Below are 19,057 nucleotides of genomic sequence, written 5' to 3'. Positions count from 1 at the left end.
ATATTGGCAATGCACTCTTAGGTTTTAACCTCAAACCAGCAAGTCACTAAATGTTAGATGGTGCGAGCAGATTTGAAAGGGGGACTTGTAAGGTGTGACCAAATATGTGTGACTCAGTTCTCTGAAATTGATTGCATCTCATAGAGGAACTAAGTGTCACAATCTGCACTGTATCGTATCAGCAAACAAAACTGCAGCAGAAATACATTGCAAGCTGCATTGTGAGACTTGCAATACTTTGTGAGGTAAGTAATTCTATAAATGCCATAAGAATATGCAATGCATTTTTGATCATGGGATGAAGTAAGACACATCTTACATGTTCATGCTTTTATCAGATAGTGATATATTCAGAATTGTGCCTAACTTTGCAGGTAGTTGTTATAAGATCAAATAAGAAAAATTATACTTATCAGAACAAACTTATCAAACTGTGCAATGTGAATGATTTTGGTCTCTTTGAATATTCAAAAAGTGTTTACTTTCAATTTGATTGTAACTTTGTGGTTTGAAAACTGAAAGAAAAATATATATTGACACAATAAAATAAATATATATGCTAAAAGAAAAGCAAAAATATTATTGTCTCGCTAATTGCATTGTTTCAGTTGTAGTAAAAAAAAACGTTTTTATTTTCGTGCAAACCATCTTTTCGAGGTCAACAAGTTTAGAAGGGTTTACTGTTAAGGGTTAAGAAAAAATAAGAAGCAATGGAAGCAGTTGGCAAACATTGTTCTTATGTTGATCTGTTATAAGTGTCTTGATGAGAAATATCCTCTGAAATATATTGACATTACATACACACGTGAGCAAGAAAGTTAGGCTATCAATGCTTAATACATGACAGTGTATGTGTGAGTGGTAGTCGCTCACAATTGTGGTTATACATATGGCTCAATGCCATCATTGTGTTAGATAGTGTTGAAACCTTCTCTGTCTGCTCAGTCGTACTTCTTATTGCATGTTTAAGTGAAAGCTATAAGAGAATATTTAAGAAATATATACTTTAAGTTCACTAAGAATACACTAAACTGACTCTTGGTTATATTACAGAACATTCCTGTCCATTCAGCTATAACAAAATGTTTACTGCAAGCTATGGAGACATCATGAATTCAACTCTAGAAGTCACAGATGATCCTGAATACCCAACCTATGACTATGACTCTGTCACTAAAAGCCCTCCCAGCGTGTCAGGACCACAATGCAGGGAAACAATATGTGTAATCACGGTTATTTTAAAAGTGATTATTTTCCTGCTTGGTATCGTTGGAAATGGAGCGGTGATCTGGATTGCTGGTTTTAAGATGAAGAAGTCAGTTAACACCACCTGGTACCTGAGCCTGGCCATATCTGATTTCATTTTCTGCAGTACCCTCCCTATAACCATCGTCCATACAGTTACAAACAACTGGTCATTTGGTCTCTTCATGTGCAAGTTCGCATCCTTTGTAATGTTCCTCAACATGTACAGCAGCATCTTCATTCTCGTCATTATAAGTGTGGACCGCTGTTTGACCGTCAAGTTTCCTGTATGGGCCCAAAATCATCGATCTGTAGTCAAGGCTTCGGTTGTAGTTGCACTGACTTGGCTCATGTCGGTTTTGCTTAGTATACCACCACTGAAATTCAGAGAAACAGGTACTGTGAAATTCATAGAAACTGGTATTGTGAAAAAAACCCTGGGATGTTACAACGAATACGGGGGACATCACAATCACCTAACTGCCGTGTTTCTTCGATTTTCTTTGGCCTTTTTAATCCCATTGCTCAGTATTTGTTTCTGCTACTCCATCCTGATTTGCAAACTTAGGGCAAACCAATTATCCAAATCCAACAAGCCCTACAAGATCATGACACTTTTGATTGTGACTTTTTTCCTCTGCTGGGTGCCATTTCATATTGTTGCTATGATAGAGTTTGGCGCATCTAAGGGTAGCGAAACCTTTAAGGACGCCATTTACTCAGCCCAAAGAATAACCGCTACTCTTGCCATCTCAAACAGCTGTCTAAACCCATTCCTATATGCATTTATGGCCAAGGATTTAAAGAAGAAATGCTATTCATTCCTGTCAAAGATTGAAAGTGCCATTGATGAGGAGACCCGAAGCGGTTTCAAAGGAACTTCTATTACCAGTGCTGGGGATAGACTGTCCACTGCTGTCTGACAATGTAAACGTTTATGAGAATATGAGACAAAACAGAGCAGCTATAAATTGTATGTAAGCCAAGATTTTGTAAACAAAAAATGGATACATTTCTCCAACAAACTCAAATACTTAGAGTAAAACTTGTCACAACACCATAACATTGCCCCCAAATTAGTAAATCCCAGATCGAGGACACTCTTGTTTTTTAAAGATGTACAAATGTAACAAAAATCTTGTGACAAACATTATATTTCATTTGCTTCACTATCAAGTGCGTGCCAACGTTTTTTTATCGTGTCCCTGTCTATGAAATTCAGGGTAAAGACACAGAAGAGATCAGGGGTGCGTTTCCCAAAAGCATCGTTAGCCAATGAACATCGTAAGTTCAAACATCGTTCAACGATTTGGTGTTTCCCAAAGCCATCGTTCAAACGAACATTTGCAAACTGCATCGCTAACTTTTGTTGTTGGAACAACAGCTCTTCACCTGTCGTTAGAAGCATCGTTCCTTGTTATTATCATATGTTGATCATGCTTTTGAACAAAATAAGCAAAAAACATGTAGTACAGTCTATATCCATCATTCTAAGTATATTACAATTTTATTTGACGTCTTTAAATTTGTAAACAGAATGAAAGCGCTGCATTTGAAAACTGTGCATGTGCGCAATCTACAAGTTTTAAGACCCTGGGGAATCCCTGGGAGGAGTGACGTAAGAGGGAACTTGCACGTAGATTAAATATCTTGAAAATAAACAACAGATAACTAAATCACGATAACAAAATCAGTCTTCCGATGCAATATATGTTAATATATGACATTAAATCGATTTGCACAGATTAATTAATACTTCACCTCCCACGTGACATCATCAACCATGTTGTTAAACCATTCAAACGACGAATGACTATGCTTTCGGGAAACCGTCTTGACAAGGTAGTTTGTTTCTCCAATGATGCATCGTACTATGGTCGTTCAGCAACGAGTTACGTTGTTGTTTGGGAAACGCACCCCAGAGCATCAAATTTCAATCATTGATTTCACTTTAATTTCAATCTTTGACATGACCTTACCCAGTCAATATTAAATATTTTTTTCAAAAAAAAAATATTGCGCTTTTCACAATTGGTAAAATTGGTAATTGTTTTAAAACAGCTTTACATTAATAGAAACAGGGGAAAACACAGAAAAATCGACAGACAACATTAGTGGGAAAATACAGCAGCTATGAATAAACTTTACAAGCGAGTGTATTAATAATGTAACGTATAGAAGAAGATGCCAAGTTAAGCCAATGTCGGCTGACTCCCTGGGGTTGAAAACCCCCCTAGGAGAAAAACCAGCAGGGAATAAAGTCCTAGGAGGAAAAAACCCTTGGGAGATATATCAGTGACACTTGCATTACAAATATATCAAGGTTATATTTTTACAGAATGTTCTTTACATGATACAGGGTGTTTATATGTAAAAAACAAATCACTATAATGACTTTAGGTTGGTTTTTACAGGCTGTGTTACATTTGGTAGAAAATCCTTACATTATTTCCATATAAAATACATTCAGAATAGCACTTTAGTCAGTTGAAAACAATTAATGAAAATAATTTGACTCAAACTGTATTAAAAATAGGGGTGATACTTTATATCTTTCAATGTCATGTATAAGCTGTTGCCTTCCAATAAGCATTACATTTTTTATTTTATTTGTAAATACATTTTCTTAATAAGAAACGTCTGTCATTTTTACCCACATGCTGTTCAAAACATTATAAGTAATGTCATAACATCATAAGTTCTAAACTGTTGCTTTATAAACTCTGTAATGGGATTATTGTAGTTTTAATGGAGTTTGAAAACCCCTGGTCTAAAGTAGTTTAATAATAAAGTGGACTGAATATATGTAGCACTTTGCAGTGTGTGGCACCACATTAAATCTTTATCACTGAAACATAAATTGTACATAAAACTTTAACTAATAAATTGTTATTCTTTGACTGCAAGCATTGTGGCATTCATCACAGCAGCATCCCCACCCCATCTCCCTTCATTATGGTTAAGTATAGTTTGTTTATGTATATTGGCAATGCACTCTTAGGTTTTAACCTCAAACCAGCAAGTCACTAAATGTTAGATGGTGTGAGCAGATTTGAAAGGGGGACTTGTTAGGTGTGACCATATACAGTGTAATTTCTCTGAAACTAATTGCATCTTATAGAGGAACTAGTTGTCAACATTTTGACCAGTAGCACAATCTGCACTGTATCAAATCAGCCAACAAAACTGCAGCAGAAATACATTTCAAGCTGCATTGTGAGACTTGCAATACTTTGTGAGGTAAGTAATTCTATAGATGCAATAAGAATATGCAATGCATTTTTGATCATGGGATGAAGTAAGATGCATCTAACATGTTCATGCTTTTATCAGATGGCGATAAATTCAGAATTGTGCCTAACTTTGCAGGTAGTTGTTATAAGACCAAATAAGAGAGAATGAATTGATTTTGATATCTTTTAATATTCAAGTGTTTTACTTTACATTTGATTGTAACTTTGTGGTTTGAAAACTGAAAGAAAAATATATATTGACACAATAAAATAAAAATATTTGCAAAAGTAAAGCAAGAATATTCTTGTCTCGCGAATTTCATTGTTTCAGTAGGAGTAAAAACTTTTTATTTTTGTGCAAACCATCTTTTCGAGGTCAACACGTTTAGAAAGGTTTACCTGAAATATATTGACACTACACACATACTTCAGCAAGAAAGTTAGGCTATCAATGCTGAATACATGACAGTGTGTGTGTGTCAGTGGTAGTCGCTCACAATTGTGGTTATACATATGGCTCAATGCCATCATTGTGTTAGATAGTGTTGAAACCTTCTCTGTCTGCTCAGTTGTACTTCTTATTGCATGTTTACGTGAAAGCTATAAGAGAATATTCAAGAAATATATACTTTAAGTTCACTAAGAATACACTAAACTGACTCTTGCTTATATTACAGAACATTCCTGTCCATTCAGTTTTAACAAAATGTTTACTCCAAGCTATGGAGACATCATGAATTCAACTCTAGAAGTCACAGATGATCCTGAATACCCAGCCTATGACTATGACACTGACACTGAAAGCTCTACCAGCGAGTCAGGACCACACTGCAGGGAAACAATATGTGTAATCACGGTTATTTTAAAAGTGATTATTTTCCTGCTTGGTATCGTTGGAAATGGAGCAGTGATCTGGATTGCTGGTTTTAAGATGAAGAAGTCAGTAAACACCACTTGGTACCTGAGCCTGGCCTTATCTGATTTCATTTTGTGCAGTACCCTCCCTATAACCATTGTCCATACAGTTACAGACAAGTGGTCATTTGGTCTCTTCATGTGCAAGTTCGTATCCTTTGTAATGTTCCTCAACATGTACAGCAGCATCTTCATTCTCGTCATTATAAGTGTGGACCACTGTTTGACCGTTTTTCTGTATGGGCCCAAAATCATCGTTCTGTATTCAAGGCTTCGGTTGTAGTTGCGGTGACTTGGCTCATGTCGGTTTTGCTTAGTATACCACCACTGAAATTCAGAGAAATTGCTATTCAGGATACAAAACGTCTCGGTTACGGATGTAACCCTCGTTCCCTGAAGGAGGGAACGGAGACGTCACGTCGTGACCGACGAATTGGGAACTCGCTTAGAGAGACCAATCTGCTTCGAATACTACTAAAACGCCAATGAACTTGGCATTGAGATATTTGCATAATGCTGGCGCCGCCCCGCCAGGTGCGTATATAAGCAGCAGGTGCAAATGAGGAAATTAGCTTCTTTTTCGCTGAGAAAGCCGGAAAGTGTGACCGGCCGTAACAGCAGGTGGCAGCACCTGTGGCGACGGGACGTGACGTCTCCGTTCCCTCCTTCAGGGAACGAGGGTTACATCCGTAACCGAGACGTTCCCTTTCAGTCGGTCACTACGACGTCACGTCGTGACCGACGAATTGGGAATCCCTATCAAAACGCCACTAGGGGCTGACCTCTTCCAGTGTCTGCGTAAAGCCCTCCGGTTCCACTTAAGGAGGAGGAGAATTAGGTTTTAAGGCAGAAGGCCGGGCACTAGATGTTCCTTTAACCCCACAGTAGTGCCAGCGACTGGGAAGCGCCCTATCTGAGCGGGATAGGAACGCTGCGGAAGCCACCACCCGTCTTAAGGGTTAATGGTGGGCGAAAGTCAACCGTAGTTGAGGTAAAATGACAGCCGTGGCTGTGTAAGCAAAGCAGTGCTCTGCTAAGGGAAACGTGGGCTAGTAGGATTAACCCCACGGAAAAATACTCACAATGGAACCCGGTGGGACACAATGTGGAGCCCGAGCCAGACACATAGGTTCGCGAGGATACAGCTAGTGAAAGGCTGACAGCCAATGCTCCGCAACAAAGGCTGCCAAGGCAGCGGAGGAAGAGCAATTCAAACCATTACGCATTTTTGCTCTGAAGGCCTTCCATACTGACACAGTTATGAAGCATCAGTTGGAGGCTGCAAGCCGACCTGCGAGTCTGCTCTCCGTGCCCTCCCTGGTGAGGAAAGAACACGAGAGGATACAGGCTCGATACGAACACTGTAAAATCTAATGAACGTATTAGGTGTCGCCCAACCAGCAGCTCTGCAGATGTCTGTTAGCGAGGAACCACGAGCTAAAGCCCAAGATGAGGCAACGCTCCGTGTGGAGTGCGCTCTCAAATTAAAGGGGCAAGGAATACCCTGAAGATTATAAGCCAGGGAGATAGTATCAACTATCCAATGAGACATCCTCTGCTTAGTGACAGCTTTCCCTTTCTGCTGGCCACCATAACAAACAAAGAGCTGGTCTGAGGTCCGGAGGCTTTGCGTGCGATCCACGTAGAGTCGCAGTGCGCGTACGGGGCACAACAAAGCCACGGTTGGGTCTGCGTCCTCCGGAGGCAGCGCTTGCAAGCTCACCACTTGATCTCTGAAAGGAGTAGTGGGAACTTTGGGCACGTAACCTGGTCTGGGCCTCAATGTTACGCTTGAGGCAGCAGGACCAAACTGAAGGCACGAGTCGTCAACAGAGAATGCATGTAAATCCCCTACTCTCTTCACTGAGGCCAATGCTAGCAGGGTCAGAGCTTTCATTGATAAAAGCTTCAGACTCACAGACTGCAAAGGCTCGAACGGGGGGGCCTGCAGGGCTTTCAGCACCATGGACAGGTCCCAGGGAGGAATAGAAGGAGGGCGCGAGGGGTTTAGCCTACGAGCGCCTCTTAGAAATCTAACAACCAAATCATGCTGGCCAACTGTTCTGCCGTTAATAAGTGAGTGATGAGCAGAAATAGCGGCGATATCAACTTTAATGGTGGAGGGTGACAGCCTACCGTCTAACCTATGTTGAAGATATAAAAGCACGGTGTTAATAGGGCATTCTCTGGGGTCCTCGCGTTGCGAAGAGCACCAGGTGACGAAAAGGTTCCATTTAAACGCGTAAGCCCGTCTCGTAGACGGAGCTCGTGCCGCGTCGATTGTGTTAGATACCGCTTGCGGTAAATCACTTAAACCTTGCGCGCGCTCAACGACCACACATGGAGATCCCACAGGTCGGGGCGCGGGTGCCATAATGTGCCCCCTCCTTGAGAAAGAAGGTCCTTCCTCAGGGGAATCCGCCAGGGAGGGGCTGTCGCGAGGAGCATTAACTCTGGAAACCAATTCTTGCTCGTCCAATATGGGGCGATCAGTAAAAGGTTCTCCTCGTCCTGCCTGACCTTGCACAGTGTCTGTGCGATTAAGCTCACTGGGGGGAATGCGTATTTGCGCATCCCCCGAGGCCAGCTGTGTGCCAATGCGTCCACGCCGAGGCTGCCCTCGGTTAGTGAATAAAACAGGCGACAGTGGGTATCGTCCGGCGACGCAAACAGATCTATCTGCGCACGACCGAACTTCTTCCAAATTAGCTGGACCGTCTGGGGGTGGAGTCGCCATTCGCCGGGGCGCGCAGCTCGAGAAAGCGCGTCCGCTGCTGTATTGAGCGAGCCCGGAATGTGAATGGCACGAAGGGACCTCAGATGCTTCTGACTCCAAAGGAGGAGATGACGAGCGAGATGCGACAGGTGACGGGAGCGCAAACCGCCTTGACGGTTGATATACGCAACGGTCGCAGTGTTGTCGGTGCGTACTAGTACATCCTTCCCTCGCAGCTCCGTAGCGAAGCGTACGAGTCCCAGATATACTGCCCACAACTCTCGGCAATTGATATGCCAGTGCAACTGGGGTGCTGTCCACACCCCTGAAGCTGTAAGCTCGTCGTACGTGGCACCCCAGCCCGTGTCGGACGCATCTGTGTGTACAACAGCATGCTGAGCGATCTGTCTCATGGACACACCGGACCTGAGAAACGCGGGGTCCGACCACGGGGGGAATGTTAGGCGACACGCAGGTGTAATGGTTACACGATGGATGCCGGCGCGCCACGCTCTCCTCGGGACTCGATCGTGAAGCCAACGCTGAAGCGGTCTCATATGGAGCAGCCCGAGCGGTGTCACGGCCGCTGCTGCTGCCATATGCCCCAGGAGCTTTTGAAATTGTTTCAGCGGGACCGCATTCTTCCCTCGGAATGAACCGAGGCAAGTCAGAATTGACTGGACGCGCCCTTCTGTCAAACGCGCCGATAAATCGATCGAGTCCAGTTCCATCCCGAGAAAAGAGATCCTCTGCGTGGGGCAGAGTTTGCTCTTTTCCCAGTTGACCCGAAGACCCAAACGGGCGAGATGCCGAAGCGTTAAATCTCTGTGCTCGCACAGCGTCCGTCGAGAATGCGCTATTATAAGCCAATCGTCGAGGTAAGCCAATATGCGAACGCCGCTCTCTCTGAGGGGCTTTAACGCCGCCTCCACTACTTTCGTGAACACACGGGGAGAGAGGGATAGCCCGAACGGTAAAACTTTGTACTGGTATGCCCGTCCCTCGAACGCAAACCGGAGAAACGGTCTGTGACGAGGGATGATGGACACATGAAAGTACGCGTCTTTCAGGTCTATTGCCGCAAACCAATCTTGGGGGCGAATTGAATTGAATATTTGCTTCGGTGTTATCATCCTGAAGGATCTCTTCTGCAGAGATTTGTTCAGAACGCGCAAATCCAAGATCGGTCGCAACCCGCCGCCTTTTTTGGGTACTATAAAATACGGGCTGTAGAAGCCCGATCTCATCTCGGTTGGAGGGACCGGCTCGATCGCGTCCTTCGCCAACAGGACTTCGACCTCTGCACGCAGTACGTGTGCATCGGACGCTTTCACCGTGGTGAAACGAATGCCCGAGAATTTGGGTGTGTGCCGGATGAATTGAATTTCGTAACCGAGGCGAACAGTGCGTAAAACCCAACGAGACGGGCTGGGAAGCTGAAGCCACGCCCCCAGGGACCGTACGAGGGGAATTAACGGCACTGTCGGGGTACCCGCGGTGGGGCGGCTGAGCGGGACAGGTGGTACTGCCGGTACGTCTGCTGAGGCAGCATAAGTATCTACAGTATGTGTGTGTGTGACACTGACCTGAGCCCGCTGAGGGTGACGGTCGTCTGGTCTCCTCAGCGGAGAGCACAGACTCCGAGGAGGGTGCTGGTGGTCCCGTCTCCTCAGCGGAGAGCTGGAACTCCTCAGAACACCCGCTGGCGATAGAGGAGAGGGAGGAAGAGCATGTGAATGCCCGCTCACATCTCTCTCGATCCTCTGAAGACCTGGAGAAGGAATAGGAATGCACTCTTTTTGTGGTTTTGTGGGTGCCGGCTGAGAAGCCGGCGGAACAGAAACAAAAGGAAACCAAAGATTCTCCACCCGGCCCTCTACCGGTGGAGGGAGCGATGCCATCACCGTCTCCCGAAGAGTGATCCCATCCAATCCCAGGTCGCCCGTCTCAGGGCCGCTTCGTCTTCCGTTTGCCACGGGAAGCGGGTGGGGCGGGCGGGGCGGGCTGTCGACGGCTGTTCCCCCTCCGTGGCCTGGAAGATCTTCTAGTGGGGGGGGCGGAGGCAGCCGCCGCAGGGCGCCCTCGGCGAGGAGCAGATGGGCCCGCCGGCGCTGGAGGGCGAGATGCAGGTCGCTTGCGCCGGGGCATGATCTGTGCGATCGCCTCTGTCTGCTTCTGGGCGGCGGAGAACTGCTGGGCAAAGGACTCCACCGACTCACCGAAGAGGCCAGCCTGTGACACTGGAGCGTCCAAAAACTTGTTCTTGTCCGCTTCCGACATGTCAGCCAGACATAGCCATAAGTGGCGTTCCTGGACCACCATCGTGGACATGGCACGACCAATCGCCTGCGCTGTCACCTTCGTAGCGCGAAGAGCCAGGTCAGTGGCAGCCCGGAGCTCCGAAAGGACAGGCGAGTCGTGTCCTCCCTCGTGCAGATCCCTCAAGGCCTTGGCTTGGTGAACCTGCAGCAACGCCATTGCGTGCAGGGCTGAGGCCGCCTCTCCACATGCCTGGTGGGCAGCGCCCGTTAAACCGGAGGACTGTCTGCAGGCACGAGAGGGGAGGGTTGGGCGGTCCTTCCAAGAGGGAGCGTGTGCCGGACACAGCTGCATCGCGACGCCACGCTCCACGGGAGGGATCCCCGTATAACCCTTAGCGGCTCCGCTGGTGAGGGAGGTGAGGGGGGAGGGCTGAAACGGCCGTAATCTCATGGAAAACGGCGACTTCCAGGTTCTAGTCAGCTCCTCGTGCACCTCGGGGAAGAAAGGCACCGGTGGAGAGGGTTGTGAAACCCGGGCAGCTCCAAAGAACCAATCATCCAGGCGGGACGGTTCGGGCTGAGGGGGGGAACCCACTCTAACCCTACGGTCTCCGCCGCTCGAGCGAGCACGGCCACCATCTCTGGATCGAACTCCGGCGTCCCAACCCGACCAGAGGGAGGAAGGGCGTCGGGGTCCACGTCAGGGGGAGGAGGCCCACCCTCGGATGCTGCGGCGTCGGTGGACCCGGAGGGCGGCACGATGGATTCTAGAGTCATCGTAGAACACGACGCTGAAGTCTCCATCGGCACATCAACCGGCTGTGGACGAGAAGGCTGAGAGCCTGAGGACGAATCCCCCGCTCGGCTCAGCACAGTGATGCGCAGGTCGTCTTTTGAGAGCTTCACAGCCGCACCGTGGCGGCGTTCAGCACTCGCATGACGAGGGTTGCGTTTTTCCCGGAGGAAAGACAACCGTCTACGCAAATCCACAAGGGACATGTTCTCGCAGTGAGAACACTTACCCCCAGCGAACGCTGCCTCTGCGTGCTCGATGCCCAAACACGAAAGACAACGCTCGTGACCGTCCTTCGGACCCATGTACTTGCCGCACCCAAGATCGCACGGACGAAAAGCCATCCTGAAAAGGACGCTGATGTCCGGATATACGAGAGAGTGGCTGCCTTTAACAAGGCACAAAGCTCTCTCGTATCACTCTTTTAGGGAAATTCACTCAGATGCTTAGTTGATGAGCGCACAGGAAGGCAACGCACACACTAAACTCAAAACAAAATAAAGATGAAGAGTCGTGGAATTAAGCGAAGCGTCCGCTGTGGTACTGCTAGTCCAACCAACTTCAGCAATCGAATCCCACCAGAGTAGAGTAGCTTCTCAGTAGCAGATACTGCCGGCTTTCGAAGCGATAAAAAGCTAATTTCCTCATTTGCACCTGCTGCTTATATACGCACCTGGCGGGGCGGCGCCAGCATTATGCAAATATCTCAATGCCAAGTTCATTGGCGTTTTAGTAGTATTCGAAGCAGATTGGTCTCTCTAAGCGAGTTCCCAATTCGTCGGTCACGACGTGACGTCGTAGTGACCGACTGAAAGGGAACCGATATGTTACAACAAATATGGGGGAGATCACAATCACCAAACTGTTGTACTCCTTCGATTTACTTTGGGGTTTTTAATCCCATTGTTCAGTATTTGTTTCTGCTACTCCATCCTGATTTGCAAACTTAGGGCAAACCAATTATCCAAATCCAACAAGCCCTACAAGATCATGACAATTTTGATTGTGACTTTTTTCCTCTGCTGGGTGCCATTTCATATTGTTGCTATGATAGAGTTTGGCGCATCTGAGGGTGACAAAGCCCATCATTTAGCCATTTACTCAGCCCAAAGAATAACGGCTACTCTTGCCATCTCAAACAGCTGCCTAAACCCATTCCTATATGCATTTATGGCCAAGGATTTAAAGAAGAAATGCTATTCATTCCTGTCAAAGATTGAAAGTGCAATCGATGAGGAGACTCGAAGCGGTTTCAAAGGAACTTCTATTACCAGTGCTGGGGATAGACTGTCCACTGCTGTCTAAAAATGTAAACGTCTATGAGAATATGAGACAAAACAGAGCAGTTATAAATGGTATGTAAGCCAAGATTTTGTAAACAAAAAATGGATACATTTCTCCAACAAACTCAAATACTTAGAGTAAAACATGTCACAACACCATAACATCGCCCCCAAACTAGTAAATCTCAGACTGAGGACACTCTTGTTTTTTAAAGATGTACAAATGTAACAAAAATCTTGTGACAAACATTATATTTCATTTGCTTCACTATCAAGTGCGTGCCAACTTTTTTTATCGTGTCCCTGTCTGTGAAATTCAGGGTAAAGACACAGAAGAGATCAGGGGTGCATTTCCCAAAAGCATCGTTAGCCAATGAACATCGTAAGTTCAATCATTACTAACATTGTTCAACAATTTGGTGTTTCCCAAAACCATCGTTCAAATGAACATTTGCAAACTGCATCGCTAACTTTTGTCGTTGGAACAACAGCTCTTCACCTGTCGTTAGAAGCATCGTTCCTAGTTATTATCATATGTAGACTTACGTTGATCATGCTTTTGAACAAAATAAGCAAAAAACATGTAGTACAGTCCATATCCATCATTCTAAGTATATTACAATTTTATTTGACGTCTTTAAATTTGTAAACAGAATGAAAGCGCTGCATTTGAAAACTGTGCATGTAAGCAGCCTACGAGCTTTAAGACCCTGGGGAATCCCTGGGAGGAGTGACGTAAGAGGGAACTTGCGCGTGGATTAAAGATCTTGAAAAATTAACAACAGATAACTAATCACGATAACAAAATCAGTCTTCCGATGTAATATATGTTAATATATGACATTAAATCGATTTGCACAGATTAATTAATACTTCACCTCCCACGTGACATCATCAACCATGTTGTTAAACCATTCAAACGACGAATGACTTTGCTTTCGGGAAACAGTCTTGACAAGGTAGTTCGTTTCTCCAACGATGCATCGTACTATGGTCGTTTAGCAACGAGTTACGTTGTTGTTTGGGAAACGCACCCCAGAGCATCAAATTTCAATCATTGATTTCACTTTAATTTCAATCTTTGACATGACCTTACTCAGTCAATATTAAATATTTAAAAACAAAAAAAACAAATATTGCGCTTTTCACAATTGGTAAAATTGGTAATTGTTTTAAAACAGCTTTACATTAATAGAAACAGGGGAAAACACAGAAAAATCGACAGACAACACAAGTGGTAAAATACACCGGCTATGAATAAACTTTACAAGCGAGTGTATTAATAATGTAACGTATAGAAGAAGATGCCAAGTTAAGCCAATGTCGGCTGACTCCCTGGGGTTGAAAACCCCCCTAGGAGAAAAACCAGGAGGGAATAAAGTCCTAAGAGGAAAAAACCCTTGGGAGATATATCAGTGACACTTGCATTACAAATATATCAAGGTTATATTTTTACAGAATGTTCTTTACATGATACAGGGTGTTTATATGTATAAAACAAATCCCTAAAATGACTTTAGCTTGGTTTTTACATGCTGTGTTACATTTGGTAGAAAATCCTTACATTATTTCCATATAAAATACATTCAGAATAGCACTTTAGTCAGTTGAAAACAATTAATGAAAACAATTTGACTCAAACTGTATTAAAAATAGGGGTGATACTTTATATCTTTCAATGTCATGTATAAGCTGTTGCCTTCCAATAAGCATTACATTTTTTATTTTATTTGTAAATAAATTTTCTTAATAAGAAACGTCTGTCATTTTTACCCACATGCTGTTCAAAACATTATAAGTAATGTCATAACATCATAAGTTTTAAACTGTTGCTTTATAAACTCTGTAATGGGATTATTGTAGTTTTAATGGAGTTTGAAATCCCCTAGTCTAAAGTAGTTTAATAATAAAGTGGACTGAATATATGTAGCACTTTGCAGTGTGTGGCACCACATTAAATATTTATCACTGAAACATAAATTGTAAAAATCTTTAACTAATACATTTTTATTCTTTTACTGCAAGCATTGTGGCATTCATCACAGCAGCATCCCCATCTCCCTTCATTATGGTTAAGTATAGTTTGTTTATGTAAATTGGCAATGCACTCTTAGGTTTTAACCTTAAACAAGCGAGTCACTAAATGTTAGATGGTGTGAGCAGATTTGAAAGGGGGACTTGTTAGGTGTGACCATATACAGTGTAATTTCTCTGAACTAATTGCATCTTATAGAGGAACTAGTTGTCAACATTTTGACCAGTAGCATAATCTGCACTGTATCAAATCAGCCAACAAAACTGCAGCAGAAATACATTGCAAGCTGCATTGTGAGACTTGCAGTACTTTGTGAGGTAAGTTATTCTATAGATGCAATAAGAATATGCAATGCATTTTTGATCATGGGATGAAGTAAGACGCATCTAACATGTTCATGCTTTTATCAGATAGTGATATATTCAGAATTGTGCCTAACTTTGCAGGTAGTTGTTATAAGATCAAATAAGAGAGATTGAATGGATTTCGATCTCTTTTAATATTCAAGTGTTTTACTTTAAATTTGATTTGAAAGAAAAATATATATTGACACAATAAAATAAAACAATATTTGCAAAAGTAAAGCAAGAATATTCTTGTCTTGCGAATTTCATTGTTTCAGTAGGAGTAAAAACTTTTTATTTTTGTGCAAACCATCTTTTCGAGGTCAACAAGTTTAAAAAGGTTTACCTGAAATATATTGACACTACATACATACTTCAGCAAGAAAGTTAGGCTATCAATGCAGAATACATGACAGTGTTTGTGTGTCAGTGGTAGTCGCTCACAATTGTGGTTATACATATGGCTCAGTGGCATCATTGTGTTAGATAGTGTTGAAAACCTCTCTGTCTGCTCAGTCGTACTTCTTATTGCATGTTTACGTGAAAGCTATAAGAGAATATTTAAGAAATATATACTTTAAGTTCACTAAAAATAAACTAAACTGACTCTTGCTTATATTACAGAACATTCCTGTCCATTCAGTTTTAACAAAATGTTTACTCCAAGCTATGGAGACATCATGAATTCAACTCTAGAAGTCAAAGATGATCTTGAATACTCAAGCAGCGAAGGCTATAGTGACTATAACTATGACACTGACACTGAAAGCTCTACCAGCGAGTCAGGACCACACTGCAGGGAAGCAGCATGTGTAATCACGGTTATTTTAAAAGTGATTATTTTCCTGCTTGGTATCGTTGGAAATGGAGCGGTGATCTGGATTGCTGGTTTTAAGATGAAGAAGTCAGTTAACACCACCTGGTACCTGAGCCTGGCCATATCTGATTTCATTTTCTGCAGTACCCTACCTATAACCATTGTCCATACAGTTACAGACAAGTGGTCATTTGGTCTCTTCATGTGCAAGTTCACATCATTTGTAATGTTCCTCAACGTGTACAGCAGCATCTTCATTCTCGTCATTATAAGTGTGGACCGCTGTTTGACCGTCAAGTTTCCTGTATGGGCCCAAAATCATCGTTCTGTATTCAAGGCTTCGGTTGTAGTTGCACTGACTTGGCTCATGTCGGTTTTGCTTAGTATACCACCACTGAAATTCAGAGAAATTGCTATTCAGGATACAAAACCGATATGTTACAACAAATATGGGGGACATCACAATCACCAAACTGTTGTACTCCTTCGATTTACTTTGGGGTTTTTAATCCCATTGCTCAGTATTTGTTTCTGCTACTCCATCCTGATTTGCAAACTTAGGGCAAACCAATTATCCAAATCCAACAAGCCCTACAAGATCATGACACTTTTGATTGTGACTTTTTTCCTCTGCTGGGTGCCATTTCATATTGTTGCTATGATAGAGTTTGGCGCATCTGAGGGTAACGCAGCCTTTCATACAGCCATTTACTCAGCCCAAAGAATAACCGCTACTCTTGCCATCTCAAACAGCTGTCTAAACCCATTCCTATATGCATTTATGGCCAAGGATTTAAAGAAGAAATGCTATTCATTCCTGTCAAAGATTGAAAGTGCCATCGATGAGGAGACCCGAAGTGGTTTCAAAGGAACTTCTATTACCAGTGCTGGTGACAGACTGTCCACTGCTGTCTGACAATGTAAACGTTTATGAGAATATGAGACAAAACAGAGCAGTTATAAATGGTATGTAAGCCAAGATATTGTTAACTAAAAATGGATAAATTTCTCCAACAAACTCAGATACTTAGAGTAAAACTTGTCCCAACACCATAACATCGCCCCCAAACTAGTAAATCCCAGATCGAGGACACTCTTGTTTTTTAAAGATGTACAAATGTAACACAAATTTTGTGACAAACATTATTTCATTTGCTTCACTGTCAAGTGCGTTTCTATTTTTTTTAATTGTGTCCCTGTCTGTGAAATTCAGGGTAAGACACAGCAGAGATCAGAGCATCAAATTTTAATAATTGATTTCACTTTAATTTCAATCTTTGACATGACCTTACTCAGTCAATATTAAATATTTTTTTCAAAAAAAAAATTATAGCGCTTTTCACAATTGGTAATTGTTTTAAAACCGCTTTACATTAATAGAAACAGGGGAAAACACAGAAAAATCGATAGAGAACACAAGTAGTAAAATACAGAGGCTATGAATAAACTTTAAAAGCGAGTGTATTAATAATGTAACGTATAGAAGAGGGTGCTAAGTTAAGCCAATGTCAGCTGACTCCCCGGGGTTGAAAACCCCCCTTTTAGAAAAACCAGGAGGGAATAAAGTCCTAAGAGGAAAAAACCCTTGGGAGATATGTATTTATATACAGTGACACTTGCATTACAAATTTATCAAGGTTATATTTTTACAGAATGTTCTTTACATGATACAGGGTGTTTATATGTAAAGAACAAATTACTAAAATGACTTTAGCTTGGTTTTAACAGGCTGTGTTACATTTGGTAGAAAATCCTTACATTATTTCCATGTAAAATATATTCAGAATAGCACTTTAGTTTAGTTGAAAACAAATGAATGAAAATGATTTGACTAAAACTGTATTAAAAATAGGGGTAAAACTTTTTATCTTTTAATATCATGTATAAGCTGTTGCCTTCCAATAAGCATTACATTTTTATTTTATTTCTGTATTTACACTTGTGTATACTGGTCATCCTATATATCCGTCTGACCGTCTCTCTAAATAAGAAACGTCTGTCATTTTTTACCCACATGCTGTTCAAAACATTATAAGTAACGTCATAAGATCATAAGTTCTAAACTGTTGCTTTATAAACTCTATTATGGGATTATTGTTATTTTAATGGGGTAAATGGATCATGACGTCTGTCATTGTCAAAAGCCTCTGTTTTTCACCTTCAAGTTTGCCAACAAAGGATCATCTGCTTTGTTTTGATTTGTTATGTAAAAACCTCACTAAGAAAACCAGTAGACAAATTACGCAAGAGACAATTTTAGTGGAGTTGTCAAAACAAAAAAATCAGGAACTCTATACATAAATCAAGAAAACAATAAGGACTGTTTATCTCCAAGTCAGACGGATACATACATTTATTGAATACTTGACTCATAATTTGAGGGATTTTTGATGTACATATACGGTACTAATTTTTTCTAAAAAGCACTGAAGGATGAAAGGTCTGAGTTTTTAAGCAAAGCTGTGTTTGCGTGTGTGTGTGTGTGTGTGTGTGTTTGTCTGAGAAGAGAAATACATTTATGTTTTATTTCATTTATTCCATTTATTACAGTATTTCATTTATTATAAATAAAACATTTTATCTACTGTATATATGTTTTTACTAAAATTTACTAATATTATATATTAATTTAATTTGATATATGAATTTGTTTTATACTGTTTAATCTCAGGTTGGGTGTTGTATTATCTGCACATTCACCAATAGTCACCATCTCAAGGTTTTAAATAGCATTTCACTGTCTGTGCTTGGTATAACATCTACTAAATCTGTTTTTACATATAAATTTTTCAATAAATAATTTTTATTTTATTCCACAACACTTTGTCTCCTGACTTCTGTTCTTCCCCTTTTATCTGTATCTGCTTTGTGGTTGAGTAGATGTGCCAACTCATGACAAAGTCATTTTTCTGACAAAGAAAACTAGATCTAAACTAGAACTAGATCTAAAGTTTGAATATGTAGGATATAATGTTTTATGCAAAGGCCAAAAATGAAGGAAATATTATTTCTGCCGTGTAAGCATCATATTCTAACTTTCTCAGGGCAGAGCATTTAAAGTTCCTGTCTTTCTGTCCTTCCACACAACAGACGGTCCTCAGAAACCTCCAGACCCCAAAAGAGGACCATTACAGGTCACGCTTTAAATCGTAAAGTGCACCACGTGAACTTTCCCCCCATATTTCAGCCAGTGTGGGATGCCCACCATGGAGCGTAGTAAACTCTGGTTACTCTGATTGAGAGAAAAAGACAGAATTAAGTTTTACTTTATTTCAAACACAAACCTTTAATAGTATCATACATGCATCAAATTTATTGCATGAAGTGGAGAAATGTTGAACCATGTTGTTTATACAGAAGTTTATAGTTCGTCCACAGCACGTACAGACTTTTAAGGACTTAAGAAAACAAACTA

The 19,057-nt window shown here is 42.1% G+C and overlaps 3 protein-coding genes across 3 annotated transcripts; all 3 read left to right on the top strand.

Annotated features, from left to right (window-relative positions):
* The first annotated feature begins 81 nt into the window (after nucleotides 1-81).
* On the top strand, nucleotides 82-5,360 carry LOC135732544 (chemerin-like receptor 1). Its single transcript, XM_073814721.1, has 3 exons — nucleotides 82-245; nucleotides 1,054-4,485; nucleotides 5,156-5,360. The coding sequence occupies exon 2, from the start codon at nucleotides 1,083-1,085 to the stop codon at nucleotides 2,166-2,168; it is 1,086 nt and encodes a 361-aa protein (XP_073670822.1). The 5' UTR covers nucleotides 82-245; nucleotides 1,054-1,082; the 3' UTR covers nucleotides 2,169-4,485; nucleotides 5,156-5,360.
* LOC141282218 (chemerin-like receptor 1) lies at nucleotides 5,212-14,308 on the top strand. Its single transcript, XM_073814810.1, has 2 exons — nucleotides 5,212-5,435; nucleotides 11,979-14,308. Exons 1-2 carry the CDS (start codon nucleotides 5,212-5,214, stop codon nucleotides 12,466-12,468), a joined length of 714 nt encoding a protein of 237 aa, XP_073670911.1. The 3' UTR covers nucleotides 12,469-14,308.
* A 254-nt stretch (nucleotides 14,309-14,562) lies between these two features.
* On the top strand, nucleotides 14,563-18,450 carry LOC135732545 (chemerin-like receptor 1). The gene is made up of 2 exons (XM_073814860.1): nucleotides 14,563-14,798; nucleotides 15,450-18,450. The coding sequence occupies exon 2, from the start codon at nucleotides 15,479-15,481 to the stop codon at nucleotides 16,556-16,558; it is 1,080 nt and encodes a 359-aa protein (XP_073670961.1). The 5' UTR covers nucleotides 14,563-14,798; nucleotides 15,450-15,478; the 3' UTR covers nucleotides 16,559-18,450.
* The last annotated feature ends 607 nt before the right edge of the window (nucleotides 18,451-19,057 follow it).

Source organism: Paramisgurnus dabryanus, chromosome 5, assembly GCF_030506205.2.
Source record: "Paramisgurnus dabryanus chromosome 5, PD_genome_1.1, whole genome shotgun sequence".
NCBI classification, from domain to species: domain Eukaryota; kingdom Metazoa; phylum Chordata; class Actinopteri; order Cypriniformes; family Cobitidae; genus Paramisgurnus; species Paramisgurnus dabryanus.
This window is presented reverse-complemented; position numbering and strand designations above follow the sequence as displayed.

Bases quoted from the DNA above. Each gene is read 5' to 3' on its own strand.
- LOC135732544 (XM_073814721.1), top strand. From the start codon at position 1,083: ATGTTTACTGCAAGCTATGGAGACATCATGAATTCAACTCTAGAAGTC.
- LOC141282218 (XM_073814810.1), top strand. From the start codon at position 5,212: ATGAATTCAACTCTAGAAGTCACAGATGATCCTGAATACCCAGCCTAT. The intron at 5,436-11,978 runs GTACCTGAGCCT...ACCGACTGAAAG, and splicing joins AAGTCAGTAAACACCACTTG to GGAACCGATATGTTACAACA.
- LOC135732545 (XM_073814860.1), top strand. From the start codon at position 15,479: ATGTTTACTCCAAGCTATGGAGACATCATGAATTCAACTCTAGAAGTC.